Source organism: Xyrauchen texanus, chromosome 11, assembly GCF_025860055.1.
Source record: "Xyrauchen texanus isolate HMW12.3.18 chromosome 11, RBS_HiC_50CHRs, whole genome shotgun sequence".
NCBI classification, from domain to species: domain Eukaryota; kingdom Metazoa; phylum Chordata; class Actinopteri; order Cypriniformes; family Catostomidae; genus Xyrauchen; species Xyrauchen texanus.
In genome coordinates, this window is record NC_068286.1 from 16,011,890 (window position 1) to 16,024,990 (window position 13,101).

Here is a 13,101-nt window from a genome sequence, read left to right on the forward strand (position 1 = left end):
CAAGCTCTTCAGACGGCAGACACTCATATTGCTGCATTTTTGAAGTATTGGCGAAGAGGAGTGGCCCCTACTCATTATGAAAGGGCTAGGGAGTCCAGGGAAGTGCTGGAGTTCATAAGCCAGTGAAAACGTGTTCGACAGGAAGATGGAGTTTTGTATAGGGAAGTCTTCTTGGCTCCAGGAAAGGTTTGAGTGCTTCAGGTTTTATTGCCTGGGGTTTTAAGGCAAGAAGTTTTGCGGGGTCTTCATGACCATCATGGCCATCAAGGCATAGAGAGGACAACCGCTTTGGTGAGGGAGAGATGTTTCTGGCCCAATCTGCGCCACCATGTTGAGCAATGGTGTATCAAGTGCGAACGTTGTGTGGTCTCTAAGGCCTTACACCCTAAAGTTCGTACAACTATGGGACATTTGATGGCTTCAAAGCCCTTGGAGCGGGCAAGTAATGGATGTGAGAATGTGCTTGTAGTTACTGACATGTTTTCTAAGTTTACCCAAGCTTACACAACTCGAGACCAAAAGGCGAGTACTGTGGCCCGCATCCTGACGGAGAGGTGGTTCTATGTGTATGGCCTGCCAAAACGCATCCATTCAGATCAGGGGCGGAATTTTGAAGGGGAATTGCTTAAGCGACTGTGCCACCTTTATGGGGTTCAGAAGAGTAGGACTGCAGAATATCATCCCGAGGGAAATGGGCAGCGTGAAAGGTTTAATCACACTTTGCATGTTCTATTGCGCACCTTGCCCATCGAAAAGAAAAGGGTATGGCCTCAGTCTTTACCACAGTTACTCTTTGCCTATAATACCTGCGCCCATCAATCCACTGGCTACTCCTCCTACGAGCTTATGTTTGGCCAGAAGCCAAAGCTGCCTGTGGATGCACTTTTAGCGATGGAGGAAGGGAGTATGCCGGTGACTGCCCAAGATTGGGTGGTGAGTCATTGGGACCATTTGGCCTCTGTGTATGTTAAGGCTAGGGAGCAGCTGGGAGTGGCAGCAGCCCAGCGAGCACGTCATCATCCAGAGTCTGTACCTATTTTACCTGTTGGTATTCTGGTTCTGTGTAAGAATCATTTCCTTGGTCGGCATAAGATTCAAGATGTGTGGGGCTCCAAGGTATATGAGGTGGTAGAGTGTTTGGATGGGGCAGGCACTGTGTATAAGGTAAGACAGCAAGACACTGTATGGCACGTGAAGAATGTCCACCGCTCGGATTTGCGAGAGCTTCCTGATGGGTATTTACCCTTGGATAAAGGTGAGGTTGAGGCAAATTGTCCTCCCCCGGAAGGATTCCTGCCAGAGTATGGTCATTGGAGGCAATTAGCTGAGGAAGAGGAAATGTCAGAGGAGGAGACTGTGGTTCTACATGTAGCCCAGGAGGGAGGTCCAGCAGCAGTCAGGGAAGATTTGGTTGAGCGGGAGTTAGACCGGTGGTTAACTGAACAAGTCATTGATCCCCCAGATTTCCAGTGTCCAGTGGAGCAGGTACTTCATTCCCCAGACTCCCTTGAGCCAGTTCCTGGCCCTCCCGATCATTTAGAACGGGAATTTGAGCCAGAGCGGGCAGAACTCGGTTTACCGGTATTGCATCTCTTTGGCAACGAGGTTGAAATATTGGATATAACTTCACAAAGATTCGGTTAGTAAGTGACTTCACACTATAATCATGTTAACACTTATAGGGTTTACATCTTGTGACTACTTCTAAAACGGTTTGTATTTCAGCATTCATGGACTATGACCAATCATTCACTCTGGGGCACCCAAGACTTCTAAGATATCTCGATTGTCATCTTTACTCAAGTACTGCCATGGTCTTTTCCCGCTGCTGTCCCTGATCATCACGTCCGCTTTGAACTTTTGCACAAGTAGCCGAATAAGCTTCTTGTATCCATGAATGGCCACCAGGTGAAGAGGCGTATATCCACACGATGCCTTTGCGTCAACATCTAGAGTCATTCCAGCCTTGTCATCTCCATACCCAAGCATATTCAGAACACGATGGTCACCATGCTTTGCGATCCAGTGTACAACAGTGAAGCCAGAAATGAAGTCTCGTTTGCTTAGAAGGTTTGGGTCCTCTCAGAAGAGGGTGTAGATATCAGTCCATGTGCCTGATGCTGCTTTAACAAACCAATCATGTTCTCTGGAATCAAGAGGAACCGAAGAATGTTTGCTGCTGAAGGACCCATCAAGCACGGGTTTCCAGTGTCCAGTGGAGCAGGTACTTCATTCCCCAGACTCCCTTGAGCCAGTTCCTGGCCCTCACGATCATTTAGAACGGGAATTTGAGCCAGAGCAGAGTCTGTTAGAACCAGGGCACAAAATTAGGAAAACTTATTATTTCAATGGGGCTGAGCCTAGTCATCTTTTAGCTCTTAGGTTGAAGAATAGTGAAAAATACTCAAATAATATGCAGATTCAAACTTCTGATGGCTTCATAAGCGAACACAAAAGTATTAATGCTGATTTTAAGTCTTTTTACCAGAATATTCTTCAGGATCTTTTCCTCTCATATCTTTCTGATGGGGAGGCAGCATTTTTGAATGCTCCAATCTTACTAGAGGAATTGAAGGAAGCTCTCTCATGTCAATGAAGAAAGGGAAGTCACCGGGGTGGGATGGAATTCCTCCAGAGCTGTATGTTATATTTTGGGGAAACCTGGGTCAGCCCTTGTTAGACATGATCAGTTATTCTATTCATAAAAGTGTGTTCAATAGTAATGCTAATATGGCTATTATTACTCTGCTACCTAAGCCTGACTTTAACTCGATGTGGGTATCATAGACCACTGTCTCTTTTAAATAGTATTGTTAAATTGCATGCTAAAGATTTGGCCGCACGTTTGGATACATTTATGATTAAGTTGGTGCACAGTGACCAAACTGGTTTTATTAAATTAAGTTTAGCAGCTGATAATGTATGTTGTTTATTACATATCACTCATGTTGCTTGTGGAATCAGTTAGCTGTGTGATATACTATCTTTGGACACTGAAAAAGCCTTTGACCGGCTTGAGTGGCAGTTTTGGAATGCTTTGGGTTAGGCAAGGACCAGGGGCGTTTCTAGGATTTGAGGAGGTTTGGGGCTAAGCCCGGCCCCATTAAAGTGGAAATACTTCCATCTGGTGCACTTTGAGAGCAAAGTTAAGAGGCTAGTGTTGTGCTCTTGTAAACAATTTTGTGCTCTTAAAGCTGCAGTAGGCAACATTGAAATATATTGAATTGTGAGAAACAGCGCCCCCAATTCTTCCTTATATAACATGATGCTCTTGTACACTGATGATGATAAATTGTGTGTGGAGTAGTGTATAAACGCTGTGGATGTATTTAATGTTAGTTAACCTTAATTATCTCAAAGATTACCTCCTCAACCAAATAACTTTAGACGGATCCAGGAATACTCCAGTGCAGATATCTGTGAGTATGTGTGAGTGCGTGAGTTTACAGCAGCAGTTGAGGAGCTGACTGGTGCGCGAGAGAGAGAGCGCAAAACACAACCATTTATTTTATGTTATTATGAGACTGAGAAGTGCAAAATATTTTAGATGAGAAGTGTAAAACAGTTTTTGGTTCATTTTGAGACTATATTCACTTATTTAAGCACGAGGATCTGGTGCGGTGGCAGGGCAAATGAGACTGTGGTGGGGCGCCACAGTCTAGTCAATTGTCACGTATTCATGTTTTTGTGCTTTTAAGTTGAAATTCTTGTTTAGTTCCCACTTTCTTGTTTCCTGTTTGATTTGTAGTCCTTTTGTAGTTTTAATTCACGATTGGTTCTCCCTGATTGTTTCCCCAGGTGTTCCTTGTTCTCCCTTGTATATTTAAGCCCTTGTTTCCCCTGGTTTGTTTGTCAGTTTTTGCATGTATTGTCTATGCTCTGTGCTTGGTTCCCTATGTTTTGCGTATCTTTTTATTCTGAGTTAACATTTTTCTGTTAAAGAAAGATCCTCATTCCTCGCCTGCCTCTTCACATAAATTAATGGGAAACACTGAAGTACATGTGTTGTTCATTGGAAATTTCAATGTGTACCTCAAAAATGGCTAATTTCCTGATTTAGCATTAAACAGTAAAACAATTTATTTTGGTGTAACATTATTTCACTCTAATATGAACATCTAAGTCAGTCAGTTGCTGGTTACTAGCATAAGTGGACTAGCAAACCCCGTGCAGACCATTTTTAATAGGGTTCAAAACAGTGTTACTATGAATGCAAACTTTAATACAGTGAAAAAGACACTCTATTAGCATAACATAAATATATATAAATAAAATGTCCAACATTCTTTTGAATGTCCATGTACTGAAATCAAATATTTGATGCCATGTATGTACCTTCATTTACTATTATTTTGAATGGCCATGTAAAATGAAGCAATGTGATAACAAATTTACCTGGTCACAAAATGTAGTCCGTTAATTTACCGGATGAACTTTCACCTTTTGCATCGCAGAGCTAATGTGTGCTTCTAAATCGCTGGCACCTTTATTAGCAACTGACTCATAAGTGCCAGCTTTACATGTCATACATTCTGCTTCCCACGGATCTCCACCTGGACGAAAGTATGGGGATTAAAACAGCTATTTGATGCTGAACACAACAGCGCTTCACGTGTTCGTGGAGAGATTGGCAGGCAGGAATTTTTCCAATAGTTGATGCAAGCCTCTTATAATCGACCAGTTGTTTGTTAAAACAATACAAATGTAATGGTACATGGTTGGGGCACTACAAGTCCCATCAGCCCCAGCGTTATATAAGGAAGTAGTGAGGTTTGTTTGTTCTCTCGCTTCCTTTCCTTGATCGTGGTTCATGGATGGTTGGATGTCGTGGCACATCTAAAGCTTCAAAGGATGTTAGGTAGAGAGATTAGTTTGCCCTCTTGCTTCCTTTTTGCTGTGATTTACTGAGTCATGTGTGAATGATGTCGCGGCAGATTGAGCCCTTCAGAAGAATAGTAGCGGATAAGCGGTTATGTTAAATACTGGCAGAGCGTCATGGAGAGCTGAACATATGAGACACAACGTTAAGGAGGTAGTAGTTTTATAATTTTATGAAATTGTTTCTAGGGTTGTTTTAATGATTTTATTTTCTTTGGGTTTTAGTGTTTTTGCCGGATTATTGCCTGACTGATTGTTGCCTGAGTGTCAGTCAAAATAACGGCTGTTGGAGGTATTGTTTTATTAAAGGGAACTTTTAATAATGTTTTTCTATATGTGTAGAATTTATATTGTTTTATTTTGATTTGTTTTTTTATCTGTATTGTAAATAATCCTTTGTTGTAATTGATTGTGTTTTCCCCTACAGGGATGCACGGTTACCGTTTACTTTACATTTAATTTTCTTTGGTTTATGTATTATTTTGTTGGAGGTTGTAACAAACTCTGATCCTCAAGTTCACCCCGCCCCATCTAGCTCTCACGCTCGCTCCCAATCACCAGAGTATTAGTTTCACCCGCACACGCTTCCATCACTAGATTGTTAGTTTCACCTGCACTGTTCGTTTTCCCCTATTTATACGCTGCCCTTTCTCTCCACTCTTGTTGGTTATTGTTTAGTTTACCCCTTCGCTTTGCCAGCTCTAGTGTTCCCCTAGCTTCCCCTGTCTTTTCAACTCGCTTGTCTCGTCTGTATATATATTCTGATTCCCCGGCTTCGACCTTACGCTCCCCTTGACTACTCTTCTGTGGATTTGCCCCTTTGTCATACTCTGATTCCCCGGCTTCGACCTTTCGCTCCCCTTGACTACTCTTCTCTGGATTTGCCCTTTTGTACTTTTGCCTTGCCTGCAAATAAAGCAGTTTTACTTTACATTGTGACTGTCTCTTCTTGTGCGGGTTACATAATAACCAACCACGCTGAAGACAGTCACAATGGATCCCACGGAGGATTTCCGCAGCTCTTTAGAGCGGATTTGTATGGCAATTTCTGCCCAAGGATCTACGGTTGGGAAATACGACCAAGCGCTCACAGCCCAGGGACAGCAGATACAGGAGATACTACACACGGTACGTACTATTTCCGAGCAATTTCACCCTGTACCCGTTGATGTTCCCACCGCATTTCCCAGCGCCGCAAGCTTTCAACCCCCCGAGAGGTTTGACGGTTCGTCGGAAGCTTGCCAAGGTTTTTTTATGCAGGGCAGTGTTTTTAGAACGATAGACCTTGCCCTTAACATTATGGACCCAGCGGCCCAGCTCTTGGTTCTGCGTCAGGGGAGTCAACCCTTGGAGGCTTATGTGGTGGACTTTTGTGCCCTGGCTAACCAGGTGAACTTTGATGAGGTGGCCCTGAAAGACATTTTTCAATGTGGGCTGAATGAGCCAACCTCATCGTCCATGCCTGGTGGTCGCTGCTCCCTCGACCTGGCTCAATATATTGACCTTGCCCTACTGTTCGCTGGTTCCTCATTCACTGTGGGGGAGGCAGACACTGAACCAGAGGTCCACAACACGGCCCCAGTCTCTAAGCCTGCCACGGCCCCAGTCTCTAAGCCTGCCACGGCCCCAGTCTTGAAGCCTGCCATGGCCCCAGTCTCGAAGCCTGCCACGGCCCCAGTCTCGAAGCCTGCCACGGCCAGCGAGCCGGTGCCCATGCCTGCCACGGCCAGCGAGCCGGCGCCCAGGCCCGCCACGGCCAGCGAGCCGGCGCCACGGCCAGCGAGCCGGCGCCCAGGCCCGCCACGGCCAGCGAGCCGGCGCCTGTAGCCTCGACCGTCCCAGAGCCGGTGCCACGGCCAGCAAGCCGGTGCCCAGGCCCGCCACGGCCAGCGAGCCGGCGCCTGTAGCCTCGACCGTCCCAGAGCCGGCGCCTGTAGCCTCGACTGTCCCCATGGCCACGCTCCCTGTTGGCCGAAGGAGAAAGAGAAGGAAGAGGGCACCTTCTCCCCAGTCTCGTCTTGTGCTCGCAGAGGTGCCCTCCGAGTCTTCCACGGTTCTGCCGGCCTCTGCTCGGCCCTCCGAGTCTTCCACGGTTCTGCCGGCCTCTGCTCGGCCCTCCGAGTCTTCCACGGCTCTGCCAGCCTCTGCTCGCCCCTCAGAGTCTTCCACGGCTCTGCTAACCTCTACTCCGGCTCTGCCTCCCGAGCCTCCTTCGGCTCCGCCCCCCCGAGACTCCAGAACCTTCCAGGTCTTCGCCCACTAAGCCTCCCATGGCACCACCTCCCTCCGCCCTGTCTCCTGGGCCTCCTATGCCACCGCCCCCTGAGCCTCTCGAGCATCCCCGGGCTCCGCCTCTCATGCCTCTCGAGCCTTCCAGGGCTCCGCCTCCCGAGCCTCCTATGGCTCTGCCCCCAGAGACTCCAGAGCCTCCTACGGCTTCGCCTCATGAGCCTTCTACGGCTCTTCTCCCAGAGACTCCCGAGCCATCTAGGTCTCCGCTTCTAGCACCCCCTGAGCCTCCCTCAGCTCTGCCTCCTGCGTCTCCCACGGCCCCACTCTCTGAGTCTCCAGAGTTTTCCATGGTTCCGCCTCCCTCGGCTCCGTCTCCTGAGCCCCCCGAGCCTCCCTCGGTACCGCCTCAGTCTCTCAGTGCTCCGCCTGCCGAGTCTCCCCCGGCTCCGCCGTCCAGGGCTCCATCTCCCAGGTCCTCCACGGCTCCGCCTTTCACTGCTCTGCCCCCGGAGTCCTCCTTGGCTCCGCCTCCCACGGCTCCGCCCCCAGAAACCCTTCCTCACATGGTTCTGCCAGCTCCCCCAGTAACCATTCCTCTTCCCAGGCCTCCTGACCCTCTTTCTGTCCTGTGGCCTTTTCCCTGACCTCCTGACCCTCTCCCTGTCCTGTGGCCTCTTCCCTGGCCTTCTGACCCTGTCCTGTGGCCTCCTGACCCTGTCCCGGCCCTGTTGCCTCACCCCGGGTCTACTAATCTAGTCCCTGTCCTACAGTCGCCTTCCAGGCCCCCTGACCCAGTCCCAACCTTGAAGTTATTCCCTTGGTTCCTGGCTTCCCCACTGGTCTACCCCAGTTCCCTGAGTCTCCCGGCCACCCTCCTTTCTGCTATGTTCCCCCTGACCTTGCCTTGAACAGCCTATTGGCCCCATGGACTGTTTCATTTCCCTTTTTGCCCTCGTGGACCATCTTGGACTGCCTGTCCGCCCCTCGCAACCGGGCGCGGCCGTACGTAGCAGAGGGGGGAGTACTGTAACGAACTCTGATCCTCAAGTTCACCCCGCCCCCTCTAGCTCTCACGCTCGCTCCCATCACTAGATTATTAGTTTCACCTGCACTGTTCGTTTTCCCCTATTTATACGCTGCCCTTTCTCTCCACTCTTGTTGGTTATTGTTTAGTTTACCCCTTCGCTTTGCCAGCTCTAGTGTTCCCCTAGCTTCCCCTGTCTTTTCATCTCGCTTGTCTCGTCTGTATATATATTCTGATTCCCCGGCTTCAACCTTACGCTCCCCTTGACTACTCTTCTGTGGATTTGCCCCTTTGTCATACTCTGATTCCCCGGCTTCGACCTTTCGCTCCCCTTGACTACTCTTCTCTGGATTTGCCCTTTTGTACTTTTTGCCTTGCCTGCAAATAAAGCAGTTTTACTTTACATTGTGACTGTCTCTTCTTGTGCGGGTTACAGAGGTTGGACCACATAGGAAAAACCTAGGCCATAAAAGACTTATGGTGCTGATTTGTTTGTCCTACTGGCATTACCCACTGTTAATTAATTTGTTTTTTCTTTTTGTAGATTTCTTTTTAACCCAACGATGGCTGCTGGGTTACGCTCACTGTGTGGATGGTGGTGGTGAGGTGGCTGGGATCGTGTGGTGGTTTGGACACTTTATTTGTGTTTCCTCTGTTTTATCTTTAGGTTTGCAGTGTGATTGCTGTGAGCTTTGTTGTGATGAGAGCACTTTGAATGCCACTGTCTTCACAAAATAGGAAACCCGTGGCTATCTGTGGGTTGTTTTTTTTTCTTATATCATTTGTTTTTTACCTTTTCATTTATAATTTTTTGTGGGTATTTGCATTTAAGGTCTGTTATATTTTTAACTATGTTTAATTATTGTAATAAAAAATGTGCCTATTGATTGAAGCTGCACTACCGCCTTGCGCCTGATTATTTCTCCCCTTGTGGGTTATAATATTACACAAACATGCATGCAGTATTAGACCAGATGCACATCATAATGCAACTAAAGCCGACATTTTCGCAAATTTAGAAATCCTGGCCGGATGCTTTTTTAAGGTCTGAAAAAGAGGACATATGGTCACCCTAAATTTGGACGGCCATGACCTGCCCACAAGTTTAAAAACATTAAGCTAAACATGTGTGTAACATCAGTAAATCCTCACCATTACTCTTCTTTTCAATAAAGTCCAAAAGGCTGTCTTGCTTTTTTTCTTGACGTTTCATTTTTCTTCCAGAGTGACACAAGCTGCCTCTCTAGTAGCGGGAGGCAGAGGGGGACGGTGTCACGTCATGTGAACTTCAAACAAAATGTAGCAATATTATTGGGAGTAGCCTACATTCTACGAAGACCTGCGTGACAGGCTGTGTCATGAAGATTATTGCATATTCATACAAAAATATTTTTGTTGTTGTTGTTGTTGAGCTGCACCTAAACTTGTGTTGCCTACATTTAAAATTACATTCAGGGCTACAATCAAAACATTCGGGGCTGACGCCCCGGAAAAATGACCTGGCGATGTTGATGGCAAGGACTATGTTAGCATGGTCAAAGTCTTGTGGTGATTACAGGAGGCATCTGCTCACCACAGTTTTTAATTTTGCACGGGACCTGCCAAGGGTGCCCTCTTTCTCCAATTTTGTTTGCCCTCTCTCTTGAACCATTAGCTCAGAAAATCCACAAACATACAGTACCTATTAGTTTCTGTAACACCTCACACAGGATATCTCTTTATGCAGATTTAAGCAATATCACAAGAGCTAGAATGCTATATGGCCCTACATCAGCACTGCTGTGATGCCCCCATAGGTAATCACAGCAGTGCTTATTTAGGGCCATATAGCATGATTGCGAGTGTGATAGTGCTTATATACAACAGTTCAATGAACAAGTGCATTTAAAAAAATTTGGAAAATTTCAGTACGGTCATAAAAATGCATTTGTGCATGGAACTAGTTTATTAAGCTGCGGATCAGAATCTGCAGTTGCTGGTTCAAAACAAATGATGCGTCCAAGCCTCCATAAGTAATTAATGCAGCATAATAAGGAGGCTGGGGGCCTTGCATAACCAAACTTTAAATACTAACATTGGGCATTTATTTTGCGAACTCTCACAGTGTGGTTTGATCCTGGATCTCTTGTTTCTTGGCAACCAGATGAGAAGAATTTGGCATTCATAGATTACAAGATTTATTATATCGGAATGTTCTCTTAAAGAGTGATAGGAGACGGTTGGGCCCTATAATATTACATCTTTTCTATGTCTGGCACCCGGCATCTAAGCTTTCAAAAAATTATCTCAAGTGGCGTGCTCACATTTTGACTGTTAGCCGCAAATCTAAAGGCCACCTAATGTGTTAAGCAAATAAATGGGCCAAAGCTTATTTGATAATGTTAAACGATTACGTGAAACACCGGGAGTTTTATTTTGGTACTAATTATCGAGGTGCCCCACCTCCTCTCTTATGGGTTGGCCACCATTGTTTGCACTATGCTACTGCCTCACCCCCAGGAAATGTTATTTAATAAAACTTTCCCCATCACTGAATTGTGATCTATGTTCCAAAGGTTATGTAGGCACATCTTAACACATGTTTTGGGACTTTTAAATTACTTTTAAATGACGATTCATCCTTCAGTACTTCAGAAAGGAATTGGGGGTCTGAGTGTTACTCTTGTTTTGTGTTATACAAATGTATGTGTACATTAACACTGCAAGCAGTCTTTAATATATATAGAATATATTTGAATATTTGACATGAGGGTGAGCAAAATCATTTTCAATTTTTATTATATAATTGTATTTTTATTATACTGAACATACAGTATGTTTCAGTATTCAGAGTTCAGCTTCTAAATGTGTTGTGATAGAACACCAGTACACTAGCATTCATAATATTTGAATGAGTATGCTAGTTTAAAAAAATAATATATATATATATATATATATATATATATATATATATTTCTTTGCATGAACTATTCCTTTAACTGTAAAATGTATTCCTGAACTTGATCTGGAATACACATACTAAATAAATCTGTATTAATTCCATTGATTTTAGTCCAATGGTTTTTATTTCAATTCTGTTGTATTTATACAGGCTCTTTTCTCTGTCATAATTCAAGAGAAGTACAATGAACAATTGTTATTTGCTGTGGAAAAGTTAAGCAACAATTAATGTATTATGATAGAAGGCTGGATACTGCAATTTATTATTCCTCTTTGAGCAACTTAATCATATAAACAGGAAACAAATAATGCCATGAGAGAAAGACACATGGAAAAGGACACAGAATACCATCTACTGGTTTCAACACTTGCAGCTGAGACAATGAACGACTGTGTAACAAAATTAAAGTCAGTGCCTCCTGGAGCTTGCGCCTCAATGGTGAGTGTGACATCCGTCCCAAACTCTGTGTTGGATGGTGCGGTCACTGTTACAGATCCCTGAGCACTGCCAAATATCCCCAGGCTCAGAGAGCCAGAAAAGGATAGTTTGAAGCCACGGTTAGTCCTGGCCCGTATAGTGTAGTTGCCAGCTGTAGTGGTAGAATTCACTGTAAAGTTGAAACTGAAAGGGACTCCAGGCTCAATAAGGCTCTGTGTTTGGGACTGAGAAATAAACAGATATTGAGTTAATATATATATGCTACAGTATGTACAGTGCAATGGAATCTGACACATATTTTTAGGTTCTGGACAGTCCTTTCTTTAACAAACTCTGATTGTATATTGCATTTTTTGTTGTTGTAAATTACAGTATTTATATCTGTGTAATGACCCATTATCTGTTTACTCTGAGAAATTTTTTCTGTCTTTAAGCTTACCATTATGATAATTCTAGAGCTTCTCTGCTGGGTGGGTGACTGCCTCTGGAATCGGGTAGACATTGAGGAGGCAATCAACAGACCATTTAGCTGGACCAGAAATGCCCCCTCTGGGATTCTGTCAAAGGTAACCAGATATTCTGTCCCTGCCACTGCTGTGATAGTTCCATTAACAGCACCAGATCCTGAAGCATTAACTAGAAGCACCTCTGTCACTGTGGCTCCTCCAGTTAGAGAGAGAAACAAAGTGGCATTCCCTCCTAAACAGCAAACACAGAAAGATAATAAATCAGCACTTATCAAGCCCTAATATTGTTTCTCTATGGACCATTTACCATTCACAACACTGAAAATAGTGACTTCAACAATAGCTGAATCGAGATGGATCATCACATGATTTTCTGAATATGGATGCTTTCTTCAAAATGTCTAATTTGTGGAAACTCTTAGACGTGAGCATAGAATTATGAATCCATGTGGTGGTCAAAAAACAAAGAAACTTAATTCATACCTTTAAAAAGACTTTATTTGCATAAATCTGTACCGATAGCAACATTCAGAATGTTTTAGAAAGTTAGCAATGGTGTCATACCAGTTAAAGGGCGACTGTCTTTTGGAATAAAGTCTCCACGATTTCCATCATATTCCACAAAGTTAAAAAGGAAGTCCACAGAACTCTGACCTGTATTTACAATTAAAGTTAACAATGCAGGGAAACTTTGAAAACAAAATGTTGAAATTGACACAAAGAATTGTAGTGAACTTTCCATATTTCAATATCTTTAAAAAGCCATTTTATTGCTAAAATTCCAAGCATTGTGCAACTTTAGGGCAAGAAATGATCAAACTGGGATTAAAAAAATAAAATCTGAACAAACAGATATCTACAACGATACTCAGAAACCATATTTTGTCAAATGCAGAAAAACTTTACCAAAGACTTTCAGGGTATAGAAGCTTGTAGCATTAATGCTTATTCTCCATTGCCCTGTCTGGTTGACAGAAATCTGTAACCTCCACCAATTTCCTGCATTCTGAGTGCTACCCAAAGCACCATTTCCCTCTGACACTGACTGAGACACACCTGAAAGGAAGGGGGAAAACATAAATGCAGTTATATTAACAGTGACTTACATTCAGAATATTAGC

The 13,101-nt window shown here is 44.5% G+C and overlaps 1 protein-coding gene across 4 annotated transcripts in view; it reads right to left on the minus strand.

The window, feature by feature from the left end:
• Positions 1–11,190: 11,190 nt before the first annotated feature.
• The window catches only part of LOC127652119 (von Willebrand factor A domain-containing protein 7-like), a 31,984-nt gene continuing 30,073 nt past the window's right edge, over positions 11,191–13,101 (minus strand). For all 4 annotated transcript variants that reach the window (XM_052138172.1, XM_052138171.1, XM_052138173.1 and 1 more), the window contains 4 exons: positions 12,887–13,036; positions 12,545–12,634; positions 11,953–12,212; positions 11,191–11,737 (listed from right to left, as the gene is read on the minus strand). In XM_052138172.1, coding sequence (XP_051994132.1) covers positions 11,357–11,737; positions 11,953–12,212; positions 12,545–12,634; positions 12,887–13,036 — 881 coding nt within the window. In that variant the 3' untranslated portion in view covers positions 11,191–11,356. The remainder of the gene's footprint in view (positions 11,738–11,952; positions 12,213–12,544; positions 12,635–12,886; positions 13,037–13,101) is intronic.